We start from the raw sequence: 22,154 nt of genomic DNA, 5'->3' as shown, positions 1-22,154 counted from the left end.
TAGCAAATCTATGGAAAAACAAGAGCTAAGTTGTCAAATGCTGGGGCACCAAGAGGCAATATTCTGTAATCTAAATTGGGTAATTTATATCTTGTCACTTGAAGATCTGATACATAGTTTAGTTAATAAATCATCCCATCAACATCCCATAACTAATGCAAATTGTGTTTCCTTTTCACAAGCAGGGTTTTAACCAATTGAATAATAAATCACCCTGCCTTTCTTGAATCATCGGATAGGCAGGATTAAGGGCAATACCAATGAAATAATGCCCAGAGAAGAGATTCTATCCTGTTTTAAAAGAATGCTAGTGAAGGAGATGGCCCAGACCACTTTGGTTATGCTTGTCATACTTTTTGGTGTTGGAAACAGGTAATATCATGTGGCTGTTCTAAAAATATTTTCAATTTATCGCTGAAGAATAGTCAGAAGTCGAGAATGAATTAACTTCTTGCTAACTCCCAATATCCTAGCCAGTGTCTGCTGATGGTGCTATAGTGGCAGGTATATGAAGACCTACTTTGCTCCCTTCCAAAAGAATACATCTTATAAGCACATAAGAGTTTACAGAGAATAATCATGAGTATTTTCTATTTTGAGTTGCCTAATAACACTTTATTATATGTAAGGATTACTAATTTCCATTTGAAAAGCAGAAATTACATTCCAAGACTTACTCAACATTAGATATCTAGTGAGTGGAACAATCACCACTTGAGACAAGTTACTTTTGCCTTAAGAACAGACAATACCCTTCAGACTCTTCACTACCTCTCTGGTGTGCTTGTACAACTGGGTACTGTAAACATGAATTAAGGTGCTTTATGGGAAATTTGTTACTAGGAGAACAATTTGAATCAATAATGTATTGGGGAGTATTGTTCAATTGAGTGTATAGTCTAAACAGAGGACATGAAAATAAGTATTCAATTTTAAATGGTATTGATCAGATGGTCAATGTAAATGAATTGTCAGTGACAGAAGACTGAGATGAAATCTATCATCCTGTACTTATGAATATTCAGAAGACTGGGTATATATATTAGGAAGGATAATAGACAAGGAAGCCTAAATACTCTCAAGAAGGAAACAGCCACGAGACATATTTTACCTACTTAAGATGTACTAGTCTGAATGGGTGAAGTTTGATGTCCTGTTGGTAGAGATTCTTAAGAAATCTGCTCAAATAAATAACAGTGATTTGTACTTAATACTTGATTTTGATTCAAAGGACACACGGGTATTTGAAAAAGAAGTTTCTTTTAGAGCCTAATAATATCAATTCTCTTTGCAATTTCTCTTTTCTAAAATAGTAAAAAGGTAAATTTTAGGCTGGCCTCTGTTCAAGCAATCACCCTGTCTGAGTGGAGTTTGAGGAGTCTGTAGAATGACAATGAATTTGTCTGTTTTCTAAAGGAGAGTGATTGATTCTTCTAAAATTGTTTTACAGGATCCTTCAAACCAAAAATGTGGAGGAAGAAAGAAAACAGTATCCTTCAGCAGCATGCCATCGGAAAAGAAGATTAGTAGTGCACATGACTGCATCAGCTTCATGCAAGCCGGCTGTGAACTGAAGAAAGTCCGGCCCAACTCCCGCATCTACAACCGCTTCTTTACTCTGGACACAGACCTCCAAGCTCTTCGCTGGGAACCATCCAAGAAGGACCTTGAGAAAGCTAAGCTTGATATTTCTGCCATAAAAGAGATCAGACTGGGCAAGAACACAGAAACGTTTAGGAACAATGGCCTCGCTGACCAGATTTGCGAGGACTGTGCTTTTTCTATACTCCATGGGGAGAACTACGAGTCTCTGGACTTAGTTGCCAATTCAGCAGATGTAGCAAACATCTGGGTGTCTGGGTTACGATACCTGGTTTCTCGTAGTAAGCAACCCCTTGATTTTGTGGAGGGCAACCAGAACACTCCAAGGTTCATGTGGTTGAAAACGGTGTTTGAAGCGGCAGATGTTGATGGGAATGGGATTATGTTGGAAGACACCTCTGTAGAGTTAATAAAACAGCTCAACCCTACCCTGAAGGAATCCAAGATCAGGTTAAAGTTTAAAGAAATCCAGAAAAGCAAAGAAAAACTAACCACCCGAGTGACAGAAGAGGAATTTTGTGAAGCTTTTTGTGAACTTTGCACCAGGCCAGAAGTATATTTCTTACTTGTACAGATATCTAAAAACAAAGAATTTTTGGATGCTAATGACCTAATGCTTTTTTTAGAAGCTGAGCAAGGAGTCGCCCATATCACTGAGGATATGTGCTTAGACATCATTAAGAGATATGAACTTTCTGAAGAGGGACGCCAAAAAGGGTTTCTTGCAATTGATGGTTTTACCCAGTATTTATTGTCACCGGAGTGTGACATTTTTGATCCTGAGCAAAAGAAGGTTGCCCAAGATATGACCCAACCCTTATCTCACTACTATATCAATGCCTCTCATAACACCTATCTCATAGAAGACCAGTTCAGGGGACCAGCTGATGTCAATGGATATGTTAGAGCTTTGAAAATGGGCTGTCGAAGTGTTGAACTGGATGTAAGTGATGGTTCAGACAATGAACCAATCCTGTGTAATCGAAACAACATGACAACACACGTCTCCTTTCGAAGTGTCATAGAGGTGATAAATAAATTTGCCTTTGTTGCTTCTGAGTACCCTCTCATTCTTTGCTTGGGGAATCACTGCTCCCTACCACAGCAGAAGGTAATGGTTGAACAGATGAAAAAAGTCTTTGGCGATAAACTCTATACTGAAGCACCTTTGCCATCAGAATCCTACCTCCCATCACCAGAAAAACTAAAAAGAATGATCATTGTGAAAGGAAAGAAATTGCCTTCTGATTCCGATGTGTTAGAAGGAGAAGTAACAGATGAAGATGAAGAAGCTGAAATGTCTCGAAGGATGTCAGTAGATTACAATGGTGAGCAGAAACAAATTTGGCTCTGTAAGGAGCTCTCTGATTTGGTATCTATTTGTAAATCTGTTCAGTACAGGGATTTTGAAGTGTCTATGAAAAGCCAAAACTATTGGGAAATTTGCTCATTTAGTGAGACAGAGGCCAGCCGAATTGCAAATGAATATCCAGAGGATTTTGTAAATTATAACAAGAAGTTCTTATCAAGAATATATCCAAGTGCCATGAGGATCGATTCCAGTAACTTGAATCCACAGGACTTTTGGAATTGTGGCTGTCAGATTGTAGCAATGAATTTTCAGACTCCAGGTCCAATGATGGATCTTCACACAGGCTGGTTTCTTCAAAATGGAGGATGTGGTTATGTTCTAAGGCCATCAGTCATGCGAGATGAAATATCTTACTTCAGTGCAAATACAAAGGGCATTGTACCTGGGGTGTCTCCTCTGGCTCTTCACATCAAGATCATCAGCGGTCAGAATTTCCCAAAGCCCAAGGGAGCTTGTGCCAAAGGGGATGTCATAGATCCCTATGTTTGTATAGAAATCCATGGAATTCCTGCAGACTGCTCTGAACAAAGAACTAAAACTGTACAGCAAAACAGTGATAACCCTATTTTTGATGAAACGTTTGAGTTTCAAGTGAACCTTCCTGAGCTAGCCATGATCCGTTTTGTTGTCCTTGATGATGACTACATTGGGGATGAGTTTATAGGACAATATACAATACCCTTTGAATGTTTGCAGCCTGGATATCGGCATGTTCCCTTGCGCTCCTTTGTGGGTGACATCATGGAGCACGTCACCCTTTTTGTCCACATAGCAATAACTAATCGAAGTGGAGGAGGAAAGGCACAGAAGCGCAGCCTTTCAGTGAGAATGGGGAAGAAAGTTCGAGAATATACTATGCTCAGGAATATCGGTCTTAAAACCATAGATGACATCTTCAAAATTGCAGTGCATCCCTTACGAGAAGCCATAGATATGAGAGAAAATATGCAGGTAGGAGAAAAATCCCAAATTCTCTTGTTCTTCCCTACTTATCCCTACTATTTTCTTGCCAGTGAACATTGTGCTTTATTAATGACATGATTTTAAAAAAAATGATCACAAATGTTGTATAAGCCTGTGTACCACTAAACTATAAATACTGCCTGTGATAAAGCAAATATACCCTTTGTTTCTAATTATAAGTGCTCTGGTATGTTTGACTTGACCTAAGTCAGTTAATGCAGTATCAATATAGCAAATGCTCTCTATATATTAAATATCTTTAGTATATAATAGAATTGATATGTGGGAATATATACAGGAAACAAGGTGAAAAATTAGAATATAAAATATGTGTAATATATGAAATATTATATATACAAACCCATAGCAATTATAAGTATATATGTAAAATATTTACAGATATGAGTTTGGAAGAGAACTTGAAGTCATATAAAACAAATGAAAGGCCTATTAGATTTATCGTTTCAGATGTTTAAATGTATAACAACAATAATGAATTATTTTCCACAAGAAAAAACAAACACATATCAATTCTATTATATACTAAAGATATTTAGCACTTAAACTTGTTGAAGATGGTATTAACCTTCTCTTAGAAAGGTGGCTTAATTTAAAGAACATAGATTCTGGATTAAATCTATCCCTGTGATCTTAAGAAAATTATTTCAAGTCTCTGATCATCAGTTTTCTCTGTATAAGGTAAGAAAATTAGTTATGCTTATACACCAGGGTTATTTGGAGAATTAAATGAGAGTGTATAGAAATTGTCCAGCTTTAATATGAAGAAATTCAATGGATGGGTTTCCTTCTGTTCACTAATGCACATAATAAGAGAGAGTTGTGAACTTTTTTCATACTATTTAATATATTTATTCTAGGATAGGGTTATTGAGAAGCAATCAAATAACAAATACTTATAAATTACTTGCAGTGTGCATAGTGAATATCATTTAATTCAGTTTATTCCTTTAGCTAACATTTTGATTATAATTCTCACAAAAAATCCTTACTTCCAAGATAGCAAATAAATAAGAGGTTAAGTGATTTCGCAAATAGTACAGTTAATAAATAGCAACGTTAGACTTTAAATCCTAATACCAAAACCCATTACAATTCACATGATGTAGAACTAAAAACCCATGACTCAGTGAAAACTTTATTTTTATATTACTTCACTGAGACATTCTGGGATAGGCTCAAAATAGATTTTAAATAGCCAAAGTGGTGGAAAATAATATTGTACATAAATCACATGTAAATAGTCAGATTGTGAGTATCTGACTAGAGATGGGTTGCCTTAGCCATTCTTTTAAAAATAGGCTCAAAATATCAGCATCTTCTATATAACATTTTCAGATATAACTTTAATGTTATTGTAAATACTTGTATTAGATTAGCTATGAGTAATTTCTATATATAACCTTAAATATTAGAATTAGATTTTATTTCTATAAACTTATTAAAATATATCTTTATATAGTATATATTTAGACAATATATTAAAAAGAGTTGGTTATAAGTTTTTTCCAATTAGTGTTGATAATTTATATATCTTAACATAAAGTATTTTGGATTAAGGGTTACCTGGAACCTAATTGATAGAAAAAATGAATACCATCATTGTCACTAAATTCCTGAGACAGTTAATAGGTTAGATAATTGTAACTGTTAATAAATGTAAAATAGTCATAATTTCTATTTCAAAATTGTTTTAAAAGACTGAAACATGGACAAATGTATCTGTACATGAAATGCATTTTCCCTGTGTGTGTATGTGTGTGTTCATGCATGTGTGTGCCAGGTGCCTTTCTGATGAGATGACAAAGGAATGCCATTGACAGTCCAGGGGAGGCTGTTGACCAATAACAGCTGCTACCTTGAGGGGGAAAGCCCAAAGAAGATACCATCCAGTATTCACTGACATGTTCTCCTTATAATCAAAATACAAATCAAATAAGATATTCATAACTATCTGGTGCTAGTTTGTGTGACCAGTCTAGTACTCATTTTGAAAAGCACTGTGCAACCTTGTCACAATCTCTTTTGCTTTTGTCACATATTTGTGGCAGCTAATAAAAACTGAAAAATATGAAGAGTATATAATGTAAATTAGCTCTGTTATCCTTGTGCATATTACATTTTTTGGTTAGTTATAATCTAGTGTGCCACAAAGTATATATTTTTTTTATGAATATACTTGTGAGTCAACCTGGGTGGGCTGAGGGTAATGGGCCATGTGGCCAGATGTATGATTCAATTTTTTTTTTTATTCCTCATAGAATGCGATAGTGTCCATTAAGGAACTGTGTGGACTCCCTCCAACTGCAAATCTGAAGCAGTGCCTGTTAACCTTGTCCTCTCGGCTCATCACCAGTGACAATACTCCCTCAGTCTCTCTTGTGATGAAAGACAGCTTTCCATACCTGGAGGCTCTAGGTGCAATTCCAGATGTGCAGAAAAAGATGCTGGCTGCTTATGATCTGGTAGGAAACTGTAACTCTGTATTTCTTGTCTGTGTATGAAAACTCTCTAAAGGCAGAGGTTCTTTTGAGGAACTCCAACGACTAGCACAGAGTGACTACCTTTAAAACATGGATTGAAGGTGGCAACCAGAGCTGGCCCACTCACTTTCCATTAAATCATAGTGGAGACCTCTCAGAAAATTTCTTGAACCTAGAGTCCCCACCCCACCCCACGTCATAAATGGAGAATCTCTGCTTTAGAAAAGAATAAAATATTTAACAAATTCTCAAAAATAATACACCCCATCATCTGAAGGACTTTAGCCTGAAATATACAATTCATTTGAATATTTATAGGAATAAATTTATGTCTCACAGCTGCCTTACAATGGTTAGGACAAAAGACATGTGGATCTCTATTTCTGAATATTCTCTAATGAGATTCTATAGTAATATAATCTATATTCTGTCTATATTACCTGATTTTTCTGAATATATTATGAAATTTATGTTATAATTAGATTTGAGAATAACTATGTTTTTGTATCTCCTAAACAAAATTAAGGAGCAAATGACAAACTGGGAAAAATTTGTAACATATATTCCAGATAAAGTATAAATACACTTAAAATAAAAAGAACACATACAAATTAATAAAAAAGATGGGTAAAAATCTTTTGTCAATTAAGATTAAGTTCAGGCACATGAAACAAAAAATGCAGCCCAATAATGTCTTTAAAACACAGTGTTATTTTTCCACATAACGATCTGGAGACCAATTATCCAGAGCAACACTTCTTAAATCTTAAGAACCCCACCTTCTAGTTTGTCATCCCACTATCCCTACGGTGAATCCTTATCCTTACAGTACAAAATGGTACTGGAGCTCCAAACATAACATCTGCATTCCATCCATTAGAAATGATAAGGAGAAGAAGGGCACATCTGCTTCCTGAAAGGATATTTCTTGGAAATAACAGATCACTTTTGATTATCTTTCTTTAATCTAGAGCTGACACAAGGCCACGCCTATTTGCAAGAGAGAATGGGAAATCTCCTTTTAAGGGGCTATATAGCTAAAAGTTGTGTTAATTAACACTAACTTTCCATCACTGACAAGGACAACTTAGAAGAGGAAAAGTTTATTTGGGGCTCATAGTTTCAGAGGTTCAGTCCATGGTTAGCTGACTCTTGCTCTGGGCCTGAGGTGAGGCAGAACATCATGGTGGATGGGTGTGGTGGAGAAAAGCTGCTGTCGGGGGAAGAGAAGGAGAGAGGGAGAGGGAGAGGGAGAGAGGGGGGGGAGAGAGAGAGAGAGAGAGAGAGAGAGAGAGAGAGAGAGAGAGAGAGAGAGAGAAAGAAGAGAAGAAGAGGAGGAGGAGGAGGAGAAGGAGGAGGAAGAGGAGGAGGAGGAGGAGATGACAGGAGGGAAGGGGAGGGGAGGGGAGGGGAAAGGGAGAGAGAGAAAGAAAGCCAGGGACAGGGACAGATATCACCCAAGGCCATGCCCCTAAGTGATCTACTTCTTCCAGCCATGCCCCACTTGCCTATAGTTACTATTCATTAGTTCATTCAAATTATTAATCCATCAAATGGCTTAATCCATTGATGAAGTCAGAGCCCTAAACATTGCCTAAAAGCCCCACCTCTGAACCTTCCTGAATTGGGAATTATGCTTTCAAAACATGAGCTTTTCAGGGAACATTTCTAGGTCCAAACAATAGCAGTTGTCTTTTCTGTTACTGAGAAAAAGGGGAGAATTAATATTAACGGACAACAGAGGTGAACAAGAAATCCCCCCTCCAAGAAAAAATGAAAATTTGAAACATATTTAACCTTCATCATGTTTTATCTTTGAAAGGTACATCTGATCAAAAAGTTAAGGAAATGTATGCTTCTATCCATCTACTTCTAGTGGGAAAATAAATTGATATATATTTTTTAAAGAAACATTTGACAGTACAGTTTAAAATATTTATTTGATCTCTATATATTTTCTTTCCTTGGATTTATTCTAAGACAGTAGACATGCATAAATATTTATTTTTAATAATGTCAACATAGAAGGATTAGTTCAATAAAATATAGTAATCCATATAATGGATTCCTTTGAAGCCATCAAAATCATGTGTTTGAAGAATATTTAATGATATGGAAACAACTCATAATGTGTTTTGTGGAAAACCTCTGGTTACCAAAAAAATAGGCACATTGGGATTTAAATTGTATTTATATGTATGTGTTCCTAAAATGCTAGCAAGACATTAATAGTGATTATTTTTGTAGGAGGAGAGAGAATTTTATTTTCTTGTTCCTGCTTTTATCTACTTTTTTGTATTTGCCAAACTCTTTACAATGAAGGTGACCAATTTTATAATTGAATAGAAATAAATTTTGAGGAAGAAAAGACTAATATCTTATTATTGAAAACTAACTAGAAGAAAGACATTTGGGATAAACATTTTATAAATAAAAAAGAAAAACATCCACAGAGCACATTCTGCCCCTAAGTGCCTGACTGTATTCCAGGGTTGCTGTGGGAAAAGTTCACCTATTGCCTGTATCTCATTTTTCATGAAATCAATTTTTTCATCATGAGAGTAGGGATTGAAAGCCGTTCAGTGAATAGGTATAATTGCCATCTAAGAGGTGAAATTAGGGTACTAGTTGCCATAGAGACAGACAGCAGAAATCACTTATTCTCTTGTAAGCTAAGAAAGAAAATCATTTGTTGAGAGGGGAGCCAGGCCCCTGCAGCTTGGCCTGTAAGAAGCAGAAAAGCACCTGGACTCTGGCTGGCAATTGTTGTTGCATATACCAAGTGTCTGATGGTGTTCTTTTTAGTTTTATCTGCTAAAGGCAAATCTGAATATTAGCCTTTTTCTCACCTGTAGTTTTAAAAGGCAAGTTGTATTTGCAGGCAGAGCATGATTTTCCAAAATTTAAAACAGAAGGCTACTGTGGAAAGCAAAATTACTTCTCATGAAGACTTCATTTATGGTACTTTAGCACACGATTTCTCATTTTGGTAGGGAATTGAGTGTAAATATCCCTATGCCAATGGCAACCTCAGTGTCTGGCAGAAGTGATTGAAAACACTATTAATATGTCTACTGGATATCTCTTTTTGGGGAGTCAAAGGTGGGTAGGGGGAGATGCAGATAAGGATGGTATTGGCTTTGAAAGTAGGAACACCATTTTTACTTTTTAGGATTTGCACTGTATTGGTCAACATCTTGAATGCTCTTGGTGTATTAGGGTTTACATTTATTTTAAAGGAGTCTCCTAAGATACTCTATAGATCCAGGGTGATAATTTAAAAACAAAGATCATTTTTCATGTTTAAAATTCTCTAGTGGCTTCACATAAATAAAATTAACCCCCCTAACTACAGTTCTGCAGGGTCATTTATGATCTAACCTGCTTTCTCAACCTTACCTACTTCTTCCAGCCTCACTGCCTCTGCAGCTTCACCCCTACATGTTCTCTTCTGCTCCATTTTCACTGGCCACATTGACTTTTTTCCTTCAGTCAGTTCAAGCCTGTTCCCTTCTCTGGGACATTGTAAATGAATATTCTTCTCTTGTGAAGATTGGTGCTTCGTCTCTTGACCCTTAGCTCAAATATCATTTCCTGAGAGAAGCCTTCTCTAACTACTGTCTGCATCTGTCACTTGATTGCATAGCCATGCATTTTTCCATCGTCCTTCTGAGAAGTACTGAATAAATAATAATTTGTTTGAACTTTTTTCTTGGCCTTTAAAAAAGTTTTCTTTTACCTTCTCTTTTACCCCTCAATTGGAATGTATACTCCATGAAGGAAGAAACTCTGATTACTACTGTTATCTCTAGCACCTAAACACTGTGGAGACATAGCATGGTTTCAATTAATATTAGTTGAAAAAAAAAGAAGCATCTACTGCCTGTGCAAATAATGTAGTTTTCATCCTGTAATTGAATTGTTTTTATGGTTAATCATTCAATCTTTTTGTTTTGCTTCTCTGATACTACCCTTACTGAACTGTTCCCTGCTGTACATATTTGGTTAAAAATCTACAGAGTAAGGCAAAACTATGTAAACAGTAAAAAAGATCAGTAGTTGTCAAGGTCTGGGTTCAGGGGAGAGATGAATAGATAGAGCACAGAGGATTTTTTTAAGGCAGTGAAATTTCTGTATGATACCATCATGGGGATACATGTCATCCCACACTTGTCAAAACCCATAGAATGTACAACACCAAGAGTCAACCCTATTGTGAACTGTGGATTTTAGCTAATAATAATGTATCAATAGTGTTTTATCAATTGTAGTAAATATACCATATTAATGCAAAATATAAACAGTAGGACAGGAGTAGGGATAGAGGTAGAGTGAGAGTTTATATGGGAGCTCTCTGTACTTTCCACTCAATTTTTATGTAACTTAAAATTTCTTGTAAAAAGTGAAGTCTAAAAAAAAAGCACATTTTTTTTTTACTATTAATAAAAAGTTATTTGAACAAATAAGGCAAAGGAAAAAAAACCAAAAAACTCCAAGACCTATTGCCTACTGGTGTGGGGCGGGGGCAGGGATTCCAAAATAAGCAGCTTGGATTTAACTTAGACTCAAGTTCTTGAGTATTTGGATTTCTTAAAAATGATATTGGATCACATAGATGCCATCCAAGAAGAAAAATAACACCCATAAAGTCTATGCTTATAATAAAAAAAAAACTTGATTTTTCTGAACAAATAAAAATGCATGAGGTGTTCAGTCTAGGTAGAAACAAATCAGGCAATCTAATAGCCTGTATACATTTATTTTGAAATCCAACTTGACTGCATCAAATTATGCTAATTATCAGGGAGAAACAAATGAAAATACTCTTGAAAACATGGAGCCTGAGTTCATCTGTGAGATTTACTTTTTCTTCTAAACTTAGCTTTCTCTAGTGACCTGAGATGGTCAATATTCATTAACAAATACACATTTATTTAGTATTTGGAAATATTGCCTCAAAAAAGGTTTAAAATTTAGCCTTAAAAGTCATATTATTATTAGCATTGCAATTCTAATTCTATTATAGCAACTGTGTTAATTCATAATAAAAAGTGTTATGGTTTGGATGTGATGTGTCACCCAAAAGCTCACATGTGAGACAATGCAAGAAGGTTCAGAGAGGAAATGATTGGGTTGTGGGAGCCTTAACCCAATCAGTGAATTGATCTTCTGATAGGGATTAACTGAGTGGTAACTAAAGGCTGCAGGTGTGGCTGGTAGAGGTGGGAATTAGGGGCGTGTCTTTGGGGTATATATTTTTGTATCTGGCAAGTGGAATTTCTCTCTGCTTTCTATCACTACGTGAGCCGCATCCCTCTGTCACATTCTTCTGCCATGGTGTTCTGCCTCACCTTGAGCTCTAAGGAATGGAGCCGGCCTTCTACAGACTAAAGACCTCTGAAACTGTGAGCCCTCAAATAAACTTTCCCTCCTCTACGTTTGTTCTGGTTGGGTCCTTAGTCACAGAAGTGAAAAAGCTGAGTAAAACACCAAGAAATCAAAAAACAAATATATTCTGAGTGGGCCTACTTACATGGCATATTTCAGAAGAGTGGGGGAGGGCACACTCTTTCTCCAGTCTTAACACATCTTATGTTTTCTGTATTCTCCCTGGAATTTTAAGTTTCAAAATTATAACCAACCCTTAGGGTTAAGACTTTTATTTCCTATAAAATGCAAAAACATTTATGAGTCATACATATTAGATTTTCAGTAATTTATTCATACTTTTGAATGAATTTAAGAGATACTGTTCTACAGGCAGATTTTTGACTGGAAAAAGGACGAGATCATTTTGACACAGGGTTTCCCAAGTCTGGGTAAGGTGAGGGAGGGTGTGGTTGCTCAAGGAACTACAATTTTGTTGAGAGTGACCCTGTTTACTATTTAAGAAAGCAGAAGCAGAGGTGACCTTCCTGAGAGAAAACACAGCTGGAGGTGGGAAATGTATAGCTTTTAAAAGGCACCAGAGGGAACTGACGTTATCAATCCATAACTCAGGCTGGCAGAAAGACCCTGCAAGTTAACTGACGCCTCCTTCCCAGTGTGAAGATATGAAGAGAACTGTTAATGTTAGACCCTTTGCTTTAGCACTACCTCAGTGGCTCTGCTGTCATCAGAACAGTTTTTCAGGACAGTCCCTGAACTTAATTTGAAATCAGAAGACCATTTCTAAGTGACTTTATTGTGCTGCAGTGTGGGGTAGGGGGGCACTCAGATCTATGAAAGAGCAAGTAGCGTTGATCCACTCTGCATTTTACTTTTTCTAGGAAAATATCCCACTGAAATAAGTAACATATTCAGAATTATTGCTTCTAAGACTATATCATATATTTTTCCAAAAAGGGCAATATATATATTTTATATTCTGTTTAGAATTAATTTTAATTTTAACTTGGGGGTTGTTAAAAATGAAAATTGGTTACTGACAGAATTGCCTAGTGTTAGAGCCAGAAGATGGTGATTTTTAATTTCATAAGGATTTACAGAGGCCTCCTTTGTCCAAGCCACTGTGTTAGATACTGTGAAACTATGCAGACCCTGTTCTCCAGGGACTTAGAGGCAGGAGATGCAACTTGGTAAGTCCCAGCCAGGCCTAGGAGTTTATGACTGCCCAATATCAGGTGTTTCTCATTGTTTAATACAAACTTGTAAGAGTAGATGGTTACCTTGAGGAATCCTTTACAATTCAGTAGGATTCTATCAAAATTTGTTTGAATGTTTGGATTTTTTCATTTTACAATAGTGTTTTTATGCATGTAGATCTAGTATTATTTTCAAAACCTTTCCTTAGTCTCAGCCCTAAACTTTCCCTATCGTTTTATTTCTATACTTGACTACAGGACATGACCTGTGTATCTCAAGGACAAACAAATTTAACAGGTCAAAAACTGATTTCAGAGGCTGTGGTTGCAGCTCAGTGGTAGAAAACTTGCCTAGCATGTGTGAGGCACTGGGTTCAATCTCCAGTACCACATAAAAACAAATAAATAAAGATATTGTGTCCATCTACAACTAAAAAAAATTTTTTAAAAAACTGAGTTCATCTTTTTATTTCCTATGTATTCATTCACTCTTTTCTGATCACTGCAAAAGATCATGCAAATGGTCCCATTTTTTTCCAAGTAAATTAAACATTCTATTAACCCCAGTAAGGTTTTAAAATTTACTGATTCATGTTAGATTTCATGCTTCTTTCCTCACAGTATGTCTTGTAAGATTCATTTTCATACATTGACACAGTCAAGATTCTTACCTAGGCTCTCTCCTCCTGCCTGGATTTTTAAACTATGTAAATACTTCCTTACTTAGTCTTGACCTATATGTAATTCAACAATTGGAACAATTATCCTCTAATTGTATTTTTAATTTACCCCCGTTTTATTGAGGTATAATTGATAAATAAAAATTTTACATATTTAAGATGTACAATATAACGTTTTGATTTATGAATACATTGCCTCAGTCTTCATCCACCATTGGTGGCCATTTTTCCAACTTCTTTCTCCATTTTTTCTGCTTGAACCCTCTCCTCCAGTCAGGCTGATGTATTTCCTACTTCCTTTTAATTCCCCATCCTTATATTACTTGGGATACCTTCTTAGCCTCACTTCTCCATTAACTTAAGTCCAGCCTTATGTCCTAACTTTTCTAAATACTCACCTTATTCAGAAAACATTCATTTTTTACTTTATGCAATACATGTGCAATATATACCATGTTAGTAGTTCTATCCAATTTAGAGATGAATAAACAGAGACAGATATCAGCACAACTAGCCATGATGTAAAGCAGGACACCTCTGGGACTTAAAAGAAATTGTAAAATGTGGTGGGAACACATATGGCCACTGGCAAAAATAACACTCTTTCTTTTTTTTGTTTTGGTCTTTAGGGTTTTAATTAGTCAACTGAATAAACATGTTTTGAGTACTTGTTATGTGCAAGGCATTGTGCAAGGTGTTGGGGGAAAGAAATGATCCGAAGTAAACTTTCTGTTCTTGCGAAAAAAGGGCAAGGAACAGTGGTATACAGTGTCCAGAGAGTGGCCAGATGATATTTTATGTCTGGAGCTGGAGTCTAAGGACCTTGAGTTCCATGGTAGACTTCACAGTGACTCACTTGCCTCATCTTACTTCCAAGAGGGTACTCAGCAGAATTTCATTTGCAAGGATTTTTAAAAGAAAGTTATCTGACCTTTTGTATAATATTTTCTTCAGATAGCTGAGTTTTATCTTTCTTAATGTTCTAACCTGCCCAATTTTTCATTACATAATTGAGAAGTATTTGCCTAACTTGTCTGATCTTTTTATAAATTAGTGTAAAAACTTTGGGATAGTTACTGTTTTAAATATATTATTCAGAGGTGGGGTGGTTTCAGAGGACTACCACTATAAAAATAAAGCCAAAGCATTCTCCAGGGGTGACTTCTGTGCTGAAGTGTTTAACATTAACATAAAAGTTAAAATTTTACTATGGTAAGGGCAACAGATTGTCTGAAGATAAAAAGAAGTCAAAACAACCTAGAGAACATGAATCAAAGGCTAATCTTTTACTAGGTAAGTTGGGGTGTGATTTGTCAGTTGATTGCGCTAGCATGTGAAGGAATTTAGCAAAACAGAGTTAATTGCTATGTGGTCACCCTTGCAATAGACCTGATACCTGGCAGGTATCACAAGCTCAACATAATGGGTTAGATTAAATATATTAAAGATATTTTCCTTTAATTATTCATTATGAAGCTTGTGTGGTGCTTTTTACTAGTTTGCATTTTAGAAAGTATGGTGCTTATATAGTATTTAGGACTCAAAAAAGAACCTCCCCTAGCATGTGCCCAACCAGAGCTGGTTATTGAAAAGTAAGACATGGCACTCTCTGTATTGAAACTCCCTTCACTCATAGGTACTGACCCATTTCTGTATGAGAGGAATTGTCAGCATCTTAGGGGTGACAAAATTTTCACTTGGTTTCAGGGTTCAAGGACACTGGATATCAGAGATACATCAATAAGCAAATATTTCAGACTGACTTCTTTGTGGAATGTATCTTCAAAGTTGACTTTGCCTTCCTGAATCTTCAAGTTCTTGCAAGTTCTTTAACCCTCAGTTAAAGGCCATAAGATAGTCATATTAGCCTGAAGATTCTGAAGAAAGGGTCCTGAAAGCTCAACTGCTTGGCAGTTTTTATGAATGAGCTGAATTGAAATGACATCTGGACCAAACAAACATTTCTAATGATTTCTCAAGATATAGCTGACAACTGTTTGGGAAACAACAACTGGAGGGGGAAAAATGATAAAATGATTCCTTTATTCAGAAAGAAGCTTACTGCAGTAGATCCCGTCACTATCATGAATGTGGAGACAAATGTCCTTTGGCTTACTCTGTGTGAGTTTTCTTGTCCTGTGCCCCATAAATCAGGCATGGAAATGTGACATACGGCAGTCTCAGGACAGAAGATGCTTCGTTGCAAACACCAAAGACAGTGGACTTGCAGTTAGCTTGCAAATGTTATGACTTTGTTTTTGTTTCACAGAAAGCTAACCATCTTGACAGGGTTGATTGCTTATAAACAAAATATGCCAATCTATTAATTATGTTTTTATCTGTTTCATTTAAAATATTTAAGGAACTAAAAAATTAAAGGAAATTGTCTCCATTCTAGTTAGCAAATATATAGGTAACAGCAATCTGATTTGCAAATGTACCAAGTTTAATAAAATTCAAGTCTTATTTTCAACAATGTGAGCAGATGAGCCACTAAAGAACCAATGAACCACAATGTAGTATTTTGATTAGAAGGAAGATAAGAGATAGATGAATCTTTTATGGTCTTAAGAGAACAAAGATGCTGGAGTAGATTAGCTTTGTACTGACTCACATATTCTCAATCAGTAGCCTTTTCAAGGTTCTTGACTCCTTTCTGGAAAAGTAGTGGAGGCACATTATGTACATTTATTATGGTTTCATACAAAGAATATTTAATGGTTTATATGTGTTCTGATTAGACTTGGAGGGAAAAATAATCCCAGCACACACAAAAATAAATAAATAAAAAAGAAAAAGAAAAAAAAAAAAAAAACATTTTCATGATGCTTTAGTTAATGGATACTACTTTATTAACTGTTTATCACCAACTTGTACCTGTAATAGCAACTCTATCCTTCAATGTAATACTGGTATCCCAGAAAAACTTATAAGCTTTAGATCTGCCCCTCAAAAATGTCTGGATTCTAGTCTAAATTACTTTTCTGGTTCTGTGGCTTTTGAGATTTTGGGCAAGTTAACTTTCAGCTCAGTTTTTTAATGTGTAAAATGGAATTGTCCATGAGAGACTGTCCTTAAGCTGGCCTCTAAATAGAAAGTTCTATGGCTCTAGGAATCTAGATATAATTCAGGAAAAAATTAGAATCTATAGAAGATTTTGGGTTCTGAAAGGATAAAAGCTCTTTTTTTCTCCAGTATTATTAGTTATATTGAGTTTACAATAATCCTGGGACACTATTAAACTCCTTACTGGAAGAGCTGGAAGAATACTTTTTTTTTTTTTTTAATACAAGTTAGACAATTTAATCCATATCTGAGAAAAACATTACTGTCTCCCACATACCTCTGCTTAGGACACATTTAACATATAAAGTAATGCCAACCTTTATCTGGGTAAGACCTCTGTTCTTTTAGATACAGAGCCTGACAAGGAAATGAGATCCATTAGGAGATATCCATGTGACAGAACCAAAGAGAAGCTCTTTGTGTTACAACAGGCAAAAGTGACTGAGAGCTCAGGCTGAGATATCGGATATGCTAATCAGTGCTTCCATAAGTATCAGAGAAATAGAAAGGAAATGAAACTCAAAACAACCATTTTTTTTTTCCTTAACAACCCGATAAATTAATTACTTGGAAGGAAAGTTTTAAATTGTTGTCTTAAATGCAGTTTGGAATTATTGGTACATTTCAGCCATCTGTCTTATTTGTTTTCTCTATAATTACTAATAATTGAAAGTTGACTGTCAAAAATAATTTGAATAAAATGATCCTTCTTAATATAATGCAAGAAATCATCATAGGGAAAATCAAATGCTCTAGTGAGAAAAGATCATAAAGCAGTGATTTTAAATTCTGAGAATATTATGGATGAGGTGTCTTAGAGTATAATTTGGTCTTTTTATACTTTTATAACTACAAGACTTTAGGTTATCCTCTGAGGAATCTCAAAGGAAAGTTCCTTTGTTTTGAAGGTAAATTCATACTGGGCTATCTCTTTATGAAATGATCTTCTAGACAATGGGAAAAAAGAGAAATTTCTTATCCTATTGGGTAACAAATACTTTCTTGAACTATAGGGTTTGTTGTGCGTTTTGGTCCTGAATTTATTTTACCTAGAATAAATAATGAAGTTTTAATATTTATCTTATTTTCTAATACTTTAGTATTGTATTTTCTTTTTTTAAAAAAATATTTTTATTAGTTATTGATGGACCTTTATTTATTTATTTGCTTGTATGTGGTGCTGAGAATTGAACCCAGTGCCTCACACATTCTAGGCAAGCACACTACCACTGAGCCACAACCCCAGCCCTAGTATTGTATTTTCTATAGAGATAATCTCATTAGAAGGTTTATGCTCATCTTTCAGTACTCAATTTAAAAGGGAATTAAAAACTCATATTACAGAAAAGTGAAGACGACTTGGGAGAAAAAGAGTAGAGAAACCTAAACACAAAAAGAGAGATCAAAGTTCAAAAAGGCAATAATAGGTTTGAGAAGTGATCAGTAATAAAATCTTTTGTTTTGTATGTATGTATATATATATATATATATATATATATATATATATATATATATATATATATATGTAGTAGATAGGAGGAAGAAATAAGTATCATGAAAGTAAACTAGAAAAAAGTGATTATATAAATGAATAGATCTGGGGAAACGGGTAAATAATATTGGGTCTTTTTCTACTAGAATTATAGTTTGCTCAGGAAGTGAGGATGTAGAAGATAAAAAAGTAAGTAATACATTATAATTCATGATAGAAAATAAGGCATCCTGTGAATAGATCTTTTAAAAAAAATAGAATGTTCTTAAAATTTGGAGGTGACAAGGGGAAGGAAGGGAAAATCAGGAAAGCACGGGAGAAAGGTGCACTGAAGTAAGCTTTCAAGTCTGGTGGATTTTGACCAGGGGACATGTCTAGGGAAGTCTTCCCTTATAGAAAGAAATGTGTGGAAAGAGCAACCAGTAGGGTGCATTTAAGAAAGTATGATTCATCAGGCAACTGGAACTTAGGGGAATTGGGAAATCATAGTGGGGGAAGACTATTGAGGCAAATAGGCCTGGAGCACTGAGAGATGCAAACTCTGGAATGGAAAAATTTTACTTGTCAATAAACAAGGCAGAAAATGATAAAACCAAGAATTAACCGTCACTGTGCTTTTGTAAGATGATTTTCTGGAAATGGTATTTAGGAAGGAGTGAGGTGGGAAGGACCGGAACTAGTGGCTGAGCAGGCATTTAAACTGATCTTTGCATGCTGCAAAGGGAGTTTTTTGAGAATTTGGAAATAGGAGATATTTGGCGGGGGTCCTGTGGGGGTAGGGGGAAGGAAAAATGAAATGGAACAGAAAAAAATAGTTTTAAAGGTGGCATTTGGCTACCTCTAGAAGGATAACTAGAATTTGAAAGGTAGAGATCTAAAGGTAGACCGGGAGTAGGAGTAAGGGCTTGAGTTGGGAGTGTTATAGGGAGGAAGGAAGCTCAGGGATGGAGGTGGTTCCATGGGCAAGACTTGGTGATTGACAGCCGTGGGGGCTCACCTGCAGGAAAGATGCTGGCTGAGAGGATGTTCAGGTGTGAGTGTAGGGGACTAGACAAGAGAGGACACTGGCAGGGCTCATAATTATAGGTGTCTAGTAGCCTAGGCAGCTCTAGGGTTTTGTTCAAGTACCATATCAGGCTCTCAGTAAATAGCATACTCAAAAAGGATGATTAAAAGACTCAGATGGACTGTTTTTATAACAGTTGGGCCAGAATAGGGAATCAGCATTGGTGAACACCCAAGGGTTAGCAGGTGATGAGCTGTCATCCCCAGGACTAAAAGGGGCTAGGTGGGTAACCTAACCGTTACTGGCCCTCAGATGTCTGCACCTGTGCCTGTCAGGAGCTGAGGCCTTGCAGAGAGGAAGTTCTCGAACCACAGCCCAGCAGGGAGCCACGGAGCAAGTCACTTTCCTGTACCCACTTTACTCCTGCCTTCTGCCCTTGATTCCTTGTTGGTGGTTCCATTGACTGATTGCCAATGGAAGGCAGAGGGCAAGGGAAGCCTGTTTGATGCCACCCATAAAGAACAACTGTCCTCAAGACGGAGCACAATTGAGAGTGGATTTGGAGGGGGAAGGCAGAGCACTCAGCACAGCCAGCTTTTCAGTAAAAATATATTAAGAATATACTTACACATAAACTATATGTATTTACTAAAACACTGATATATACAAAATAAAACCCATCAAATAGAAACTGCCATGGTATTTTTAAATGTTTTCACTTATAAGTAATAAAAATCTCTGTGCTCCTCCAATGTGATGGAACATATCAGATCTGAGATCTGATCAAACTCACTGTTCTTACCTCACACGGTGGCTGAGGAAGAAGTCATGGTGGGTGTAGTGTAAGATGTCATTTGCACTTGTGTTGTTAACCTCCCTTTGTTTTCAAGCACTCACATTGGAAAGGCTTAGTTTTTTTCAGAACATGATAATGTAAGTGGTACTTGCTTTCCAGGCTGTAAGTTGGGGTACTCTAAAAGAAGCTAATATGAGTTCTGCTGTCAGCCCGTCTCCAGTGTGCAATTACCTTCTTTTCTCATTATGCCTCACTGGCCATATTAGAAACACATGGCCATGATTTAGCAAAGTGGCCAGGATTAATCTGCAAAGCTTCATTTCTTTTTAATTTTTACACATAAAATAAATGTGAATAAAAGTCCTCATTGTCTCATCTCACACCCCAGTGAACCATGTTGTGCCCTTCCATTTTCTGCCCCAGGATGAAAACACCTCCCTGCCTTGGAAACCAATGTGGTAGAACATTGGAATCTAGGGATACAGGCCAGGGCTGGAGAAATTGGCTTTAAAATGTCATGATGCACAAGTGCAGAATATTTTTTAAAATTTTTTTTGTATTTGCTCTTTTTTGTTATATATGACAGTAGAATGTATTTTGGTGTATAACACATATATGGAGTATAACTTACTATTTGTGTGGTTGTACAGGATATGGAGTTACATGGTCATGTATTCATATATGAACATAGGAAAGTTATGTCCGATTCATTCTACTGTCTTTCCCATTCCTTCTCCCTTCCCCCCACTCCTCCCGTCCAGTTCAGTGAACCTCCACTCCTCCCTCCCCCCATTGTAAGTCAGCATCTGCATATCACAGAGAACATTTGGCCTTTGTTTTGGGGGGGGATTGGGCTTATTTGGGTGCAGAATATTTGATAGCTCTAGGAATGGATGAAATCATAGCAGAGAAGGGAAAGAGTAGACAACTGAGGCCTGGTGGCTTGGAGGATTCCTACACATGTATATATAAAAAGGAAACAATACAGGAGACAGAGAAAGAGCAAAACAGTAAAAGAATTAGGGTCATAGAATTCCAGAAGGAAGAGTGGTCAGATGTTTTAACTGCTAAGCTAGAGAGAATGAGGACTGAGAATTGGCCAGGGAGCAACTGCTAATGAGACAAGGTTGAACTTTAAGAGTATTAGAGGAGCCCTGCGTGAAGTCAAGCAATGATCATGAGCTAATTTCTTAAGGAGGAGAGACCAGAACAATCACTTAAGGTGGATAAAATATTCTGCTATTGTTTGCCATTTTAAAAGTAAGAGATAATGTATTCAGAAGGGAAGAAGCAAGGGGAGAAATTATAGATGAAGGAAAGAGAGAATCATTTAGAATGGGATTCCAGGAGAAGCAAGGGAGGTGGGATTGAAAGGCTAGATAGTAGAGTTGGCTGTGGTAAAGAGCTAACCTCCTTCTCCTGTTGGTACCAAGAAGCTGTGGCCTTTGGGGATGCAGGAAGCATATTCCTTTTGTAGTTGACACCAAGGAGATACTTAGTTAAATACTGCAAAGAAAACAAACTGGTCACCAATCAGTAGGTAAAGGGCTTTTTACTAGAGAATGGTGTCATGTTTTCTCTTCTGAGAGAAAAACCAAAAGAAATGAATATAAGCTTAGTCAATATGTTATCCAAGGAAATTACCAATTATTCTTTTAAAGATTTTTTAAAGACAGATTTGAGTCTGATTGGAATGAATTGGTTATGTGTATGTCCTCGTATTTGTTCCAAAGGGCTGGACTACGTGTCTTTGGAATTCCACATTTCAGATTCAAAAGGCTGCTTGTGTGGTGTGTGCAAGTCTGTGCACCCTCAAGGGGGCATGGCAAGGCCAGGCAAAATCCAAAGGTGGCATTTTAAAATAAAAATAATTTGGATGCCAGGAAACTGGGATTTTTTAAAATTCTAATTTGTTATATATGACAAAAAATGCATTACAATTTATACTACACATAAATAGCTCAATTTTTCATATCTCTGGTTGTTCACAAAGTAGAGTCACATTATTCATGTCTTCATACATGTACTTAGAGTAATGATGTCCATCTCATTCCACCATTTCTATCCCTATGCCCCTCCTCCCCTCTGTCTC

The 22,154-nt window shown here is 36.3% G+C and overlaps 1 protein-coding gene across 1 annotated transcript in view; it reads left to right on the top strand.

Moving 5' to 3' along the window:
- The window catches only part of Plcl1 (phospholipase C like 1 (inactive)), a 339,038-nt gene that overhangs the window by 269,642 nt on the left and 47,242 nt on the right, over positions 1-22,154 (top strand). The window contains exons 2-3 of the mRNA XM_027924999.2: positions 1,451-3,925; positions 6,217-6,420. Coding sequence (XP_027780800.2) covers positions 1,451-3,925; positions 6,217-6,420 — 2,679 coding nt within the window. The remainder of the gene's footprint in view (positions 1-1,450; positions 3,926-6,216; positions 6,421-22,154) is intronic.

Source organism: Marmota flaviventris, chromosome 11, assembly GCF_047511675.1.
Source record: "Marmota flaviventris isolate mMarFla1 chromosome 11, mMarFla1.hap1, whole genome shotgun sequence".
Taxonomy (NCBI): domain Eukaryota; kingdom Metazoa; phylum Chordata; class Mammalia; order Rodentia; family Sciuridae; genus Marmota; species Marmota flaviventris.
This window is presented reverse-complemented; position numbering and strand designations above follow the sequence as displayed.